This window comes from Otolemur garnettii, unplaced genomic scaffold (assembly GCF_000181295.1).
Source record: "Otolemur garnettii isolate 467f Iridium unplaced genomic scaffold, OtoGar3 scaffold00031, whole genome shotgun sequence".
Taxonomy (NCBI): domain Eukaryota; kingdom Metazoa; phylum Chordata; class Mammalia; order Primates; family Galagidae; genus Otolemur; species Otolemur garnettii.
The window spans coordinates 11031183-11037506 of NW_003852426.1; the positions used below are offsets into that span (position 1 = coordinate 11031183).

At 48.0% G+C, this 6324-nt stretch overlaps 1 protein-coding gene across 1 annotated transcript in view; it reads right to left on the minus strand.

The window, feature by feature from the left end:
* Positions 1-2927, minus strand: part of LRFN2 (leucine rich repeat and fibronectin type III domain containing 2) — a 38081-nt gene extending 35154 nt beyond the window's left edge. Inside the window, exon 1 of the mRNA XM_023512923.1 lies at positions 1528-2927. Within this exon, the coding sequence (XP_023368691.1) occupies positions 1528-2927 (1400 nt within the window). The remainder of the gene's footprint in view (positions 1-1527) is intronic.
* Between the last annotated feature and the right edge of the window lie 3397 nt (positions 2928-6324).

The following is a 6324-nucleotide window of genomic DNA, read 5'->3' on the forward strand; positions in this document are numbered from 1 at the left end:
GTCTGGTGAAGCCTATAGGAATCCCTTCTCGGAATAATTATTTTATATGCACAAAATAAAACACACAGGAATTTAAAGGACACTGGGCATTCCTTGAGCAGTAAAACTCTAGGCCATGCCCCTCATGTTTCATATAAACTGGGGCTGGGTGAGAGGGGAACTTATCTGTGGCCACCACCCTGGTCCCCTGGGATGCTGTCACTCTGTGATCTCCTTCCTCCCTCTAAGTGACTCATGCAATTCTACTGAAGCTTTCCACTCTTAACCTCTCTTGCTACCAGAGCTAGGAAGTGATCCTTGATTTTCACAGCGACTTCTCCACTTCTAGATAGAGACTGAGGTCTAGGAAGGTCAGCAGGGGTGGGCAGGATGACTCTACCTCTAAGACCTGAATTGGTCTGACTCAATCAGAGTTCCATTGGGAAAAAGACACTCTTCTCCATTTAGAGCTCTAAGTGGGCTCTAAGCCTGGCTGGAGGACCAAACTAGGCAGAGGTCTCCCAGAGGAAAGAGAGTGCCTGAGGGTAAAGCCAAGTCAGAGGAAGGTGAAACTTAGGGGAGGTAAGAAATGGGGAGAAAACAGGATGTTTGTAGGGGTCTTTGATCCAGCTAAGCCTGAAGCAGATTCCTGACTTCAAATGACACGAGACAACACACTTCCCCTTCCTTTTTCTTCCTGCCTCCCTCCCTCAGTCCCTGTCACTCTGTGACCTCCTTCCTTCCTCTAAGTGACTCATGCAATTCTACTGAAGCTTTCCACTCTTAACCTCTCTTGCTACCAGAGATAGGAAGTGATCCCTTGATTTTCCCCCTTTCCTTCTTTTCTTCTTTCCTTCCTTTTTCCCTTCCTCCTCTCTCTCTTTCTCTCTCTTTTTGGTTTTGGTTAAAGCCAATTTGAGTCAATTATCTATGAACACGTGCCCTACCTAAGTCAGGTGTGAATTATCCCCATTTCACAGATGAAGAAACTGAGGTAGCTCAGGAGAATTAAATGACAGCAAGTGGTGGAGAATTAAATTACTAGCAAGTGGCAAAGCTATGACTTGAATCCTACTCTTTCTGAGTCAAAGTCAATTAACCACACTGCATATGAGTCTACTCTTTCTGACCTCGAAGTCAATTAACCACACTACATATGAGTCCATATGAAGGCCAAATACGTTCCTCCCCAGAGGAGCCAGTTCTCTTGGCCAGGAGGTCTATTCCTTGTTCTTATGAGAACTAGGCTTGAAATAGAAAATTAAGTGGCTATCAGCTACGTGACCATCCACCACAGCCAGCCACCACGGAGGCGTGGTGCTACTATACACATAGACCTACAGGCTGCCCCTGTGTGGGCTCTTTTGTTTTAACCTGTGTGTGGTGTTCTCTCTATCTCGTCTCACCTGCAGGAATGGCTCAGTTTGCCCGGGAACTTCACAGGCACCTTTGGGGAAGGGGAGCCTAGCTAGGAACAGGTCCCAACCTCCCCATCACCTCTTCCTTCCCCAGCCCGAGCCCCTGCCTTTGCCACCATGGCTGGCTCACCTGTAAATCAGTACCTCATCATCAGAGCAATTGTACTGCAGCTGGTACATCTTCACCCGGGGCGCCGACTTGCTGACCGACCACTTGACCAGAGCTGAGGTGGTGGTCACATCAGATACAAGTACAGCCCGTTCAGGGGGGCTTTTGGGAGGCTCCCCGCCCCCGCTGCCTCCACCTCCCCTGCCAGCCTTGCTGGAACCCGTGATGTCTGAGAGGCGGGACTTGGGGGGTGCTGCACGGCTGGTGCCGTTGCTGAGGTGAGGCAGCTGGACGATGGAGACCTCCACCGTGGCCGTGGCCTCTCCAGCAGCGTTGGCAGCAATGCAAGTGAAGGCACCACTGTCCTGAGATGTGGTGATGAGGATGTCCAGGGTGCCATTGTCATAGACAGCGGTCCTAGAGGAGTTCCCCACCAGGCGGTCATCGGGGGCCACCCAGTGGATAAGAGGGCTGGGGTCGCCAATGGCTTTGCACTTGAGCGTGGCCGCCTGGCCCTCCAGAACCAGTAGCTTGTGTGTGTGCTGGGTGATAAGAGGTGGCTCACACACAAACTCCTCCTCACGCACGTGCCAGAAGTAGCGACCCTTGAGACCCCCAGGGGAGCCACAGGTCTCCAGGTCATCATCCCGCTCAAGCCTCCGCAGCCAAAGAAGCTCACAATTACAGTGCAGAGGGTTCCCCCCAAAACTAAAGGACAAGGGTGGAGCAAAGGGCGTGGCAGTCAGAGCATAAGCCTGGGAGCGGGCAAAGATGGGGTCTGGGGGCAGCTTCTGCAGCCGGTTGGAGGTGAGGTCCAGGCGAGCCAGTTTCTGCAGGTCAGCAAAGGTGCCCTCGGCGATGTAGTCCAGGAGGTTGTGGTCCAGGCTCAGCTGGTGGAGGTTGACCATGCGCCTCACGGAGTCCCAGGGCAGGCCATGGAGGTTGTTGTAGGAGAGGTCCAGGTCCTCCAGTGTCAGCAAGAAGTCCTCGAAGGCCTCATCTGCGATGCCACCCAGCTGGTTGTTGTTCACGATGAGGTGCTGCAGGTTGACCAGGCCCCGGAGGGTGTCCTCCCCGAGGCTGGGCAGCCGGTTGCTGTCTAGGTGCAGGGAGCGCAGGCTCTCGAGGTCCAGGAAGGAGAAGGGCTGGATGTGACTGATGGTGTTCCTGGACAGGGTCAGGTCCACCAGCCCTGTCATGTTGGCGAAGTCCTGGCGGCTGATGTGGATGATGAAGTTGCCGCCCAGGCGCAGCTCCACTGTGCGCCGGTCGATGTCAGGGGGCACGAAGAGCAGCCCCTTGGATGGACACAGGGTCCCCAGTGACTCAGACAGGTTCTGGCAGACACAGTACTTAGGGCAGGCGTCGACCACAGCAAACGCCATGCCAAACGCCAGCAGGCCTCCAAGCAGGGCCTCCATGGTCTGGTCACTCAGGCCGGGGTGCCTGGAAAGGAGGGACACAGTCAGGGTCAGAAGGAGACTTCCTGAAGCCCTCACCCAGAGCTTCCTCCCTCACACTAACCCCTGGCCTTAGGGAGCGGCAGAGAATGGCCTGCTCTCATGCCTGCTCTAATCTCTTCCAACAGTCTCTCTACTTCAGTTCTGTGTTTCCTGTTTTCCTTAGTTTTATCCTCTTTCAACACACCATTTAATTTGCTCATTGGTAATGGTTATTGACTGTTTTCCGTCTCCCCCAGTAGCATGTCAGCTGCATGAGGGCTGGTACTTCTGCCTATGTTATTAATTGCTGTTCCAAGCATTTAGCTCAGTGCCTGGGAGACAGTAGGCGCTCATTAGCTATTTATTGGATGGACAGATAGATGAGTGACACCATAAAGTGGCTTGTCCGATAATGATTGAGCTTGAGAAGTGTGTTATAACTGTACTGAGAGGCACAGTTTTACCTTCTAAATTGGTTCAGCATGACATTAAATCAGACCAGAATTCCTTAATGAACAAAGTTGTGGACAAGAAGAGAGTTGGCTCTGAGAAATGCCAGGGTGAGTGAGGAACTGGCTACAGATAAACTCTTCGCCAAGGAGAGTGCACATAGTTCCTGCATCTTGGGGAGCTTTGGAAGTGAAGAAGGGCCAGAACAGGTGGCAGAGGAATGGAGGAATGAACTTAGTACGCGCTAAGTACGTGCAATTGGGCCCCTGTCTGGACCCTCACACACATCATCTCCTTTGGGCTTTACGAACACCCTTGATGAGGAAGGAGTTATCGCTATATACAGACAAGGGCATCAGTGGCCTTGTGTCTCCTTTCTGCCTGTGCTCAAAAGTCACCTTCTCACCGAGGCCTTCCCAGACATCCTCTCCCGCAGCCCTCCATTCTGCCTGACCCCTCTTCTCTGCTTTCTATTTTCTACTTGGAACTTACCTACCATACTCCACATTTTACCTGCTTGTCTTGTTTTTTGTTGGTTGGTTTTTGTTCTGGTGATAAAGCCCGAAAAGGAAGGGGCTTATTTTTACTCGCCAATATCTGCCCCAGGCCTAAAGCCCTGCCTGGCACACAGCAGGTGCTTTTGCATGAATGACTAGGTAAGGAAGGAATAAAAGTTTGACTTAGATCTTTGTCCTTCTAAATCTTACCGTTTTCTCACTGTTTCATGTTCTCCCAAGTGTGGTTTTATTTATGTAATGCTAAAAACAACAAATTGAGTTGGACTTTTAGAAAATCATGCACACTGGTTGTGGAGCATCATGCATGCAATTTCTCAAATTGACTTCTTGAAGCACTAATTAGGGTTCTGCAAAAATGGCTAAGGCCAATACGTCGGGGGAAGTGCTGCCTACTCTTGCAAAAGCTCTATATACATTGGCAAGTTTAGAAGAGTTGAAAAATTCTGCTGCAATAAAGACACTGGATTAATGTTTAATTTTGCATTAGTCTTGCTCTCTCTCTCTCTCTTTTTTTTTTTACTATGAAGACACTCCCTTTTTGAGCAACAATTATTAATATCTTGAGGAAGTAGAATTCCTTAGCTCCCAGTTTGAGCAACACAGATGCAGATGCAGATAAACTAGCTGATAAACAAAAAGGATTTGTAGGATATTTTGAAACCTATTCTAAACATATACTTTATTATGCACAGTTGAATTCCATTATTGTGTCTCTTTAAATCTCCTACCTGAAAGCTTTCGAGGGCCAAAGGCTTACACTATATTTTATCCAGAGAAAGGAGCACTGTCCAGTAGAAATACAATGTGAGCCATAAATGTAATTTAAAATTTTCTAGTGCCCATGGTAAAAAAAAATAAAAAGAAACAGGTAAAATTAATTTTGATAACAAGTTTTATTAACCTCCATATCCAAAATATTATTTCAATATATCATCAATACAGTTATTAATTACATGTTTAACATTCTTTTATTTGATGAAGTCTTCAAAATTTAATGTGTATTTTATCCTCACAGCACATTTCAAATGTTCAATAGCCATATGCGGCTACTGGCTACTATACAGAAAAGTGCTGTGAACTATGTAGCTCATAGATCAAATATAACCTGCCACCTGGGTTTGTAAATAAGGTTTTATTAGAGCATAGCTATGCTCATTCATGTACTTGCCTTAGCTACTTTTTTTGTGTTACAGTGGTACAGGTGAGTAATTGCAGCAGACAATATATGGCCAACAACCTAAAATATTTAATATCTTGTCCTTTACAGAAAAATTGTGCTGGCCTATTCTAGAGAATGTTTTTTCTTTTCATCTTCTTCATTATAGGTACCCTCATGAAAAGCCTTTGCCACAGTGACCAATCCCACACAGTTCTGCCTTGAGCATCCCATGACCAACTGCCCATTCAGCCAGACCCTGTTCTCACTAAGCTCCTTCTAAAGTTAAGCAGCTCACTCTAATGGCAACCACCTGGTCACAGGTGTTGATATATAGGAGCTTCTCCCTTCCCACTTTGCTCTGTGCTCAAATGTGTTCAGGCCTTCTAGATCCCTACTTACCTGGGGCCTAATGAAGCAAGAGGGAATCTTCTCTGCCTTGAGCCCTCTTGGGCTTTTCAGATATACTTCCAATGACTCATGATAGTCATAGAGGGACTGGCCACTGCAACCGCTCAAATAGAGTTGAGTGGTGCCCCCATACACACATGTACATAGGGACAGACATATGCAAGGATGTCCCTTGCTAACTAAGCAGGAGGTGACAATTCGTGTATGTCTTTGTGGGGGGTAGTGTTCTAGGTCCCCGTGAGAAAGGCCGTATTCCTTATGCGATCTCATCAGTTAATGCTGCAGGGTTCTAAGGCTAACCAGCACTTCCTAACATTTTCAAGTCATGGCACACAGGAAATAATATTTGTCAGGCACACCTGGGTCCAGGGCCAAGGCTATCCATGTGCTGGACATCTTCCATTTGTCTCTCTAGCTCCTCTCTCCTCCCTCCCTCTCTCCACCCTCCCTCCCTCCACCCATATGGACCACTTCTGTGCAATGGGGACGGGCTGCCTGCCTTTGGGCTTTTCCACCCTTGGCTCTGTTACCTGCCCTCTGTGCCCTCTGGTGGAAAGCAGCCAGTGGTGACAGCTAGCAGGTGAGGCCCAGGCACTTTGTGATGCACACTCTGGATCCTCGGAGGCACGAGGCCCATTGTCTCAAACAGTTGTGCCCTTGTAAATTATGCTAAACAAACCACATTTAAAAAGAAAAAGTTTGTGGAGGATTAACAAACGTCTAATGAATTCAAATCTGTGACATAATAGAGCCGGGTAAATATATTTTAAGCAATCAGCATAGAAGATTACTGACAGAGAAGTGACTATTGAATCTTAATTAAAATTGCATTTGGAGAACT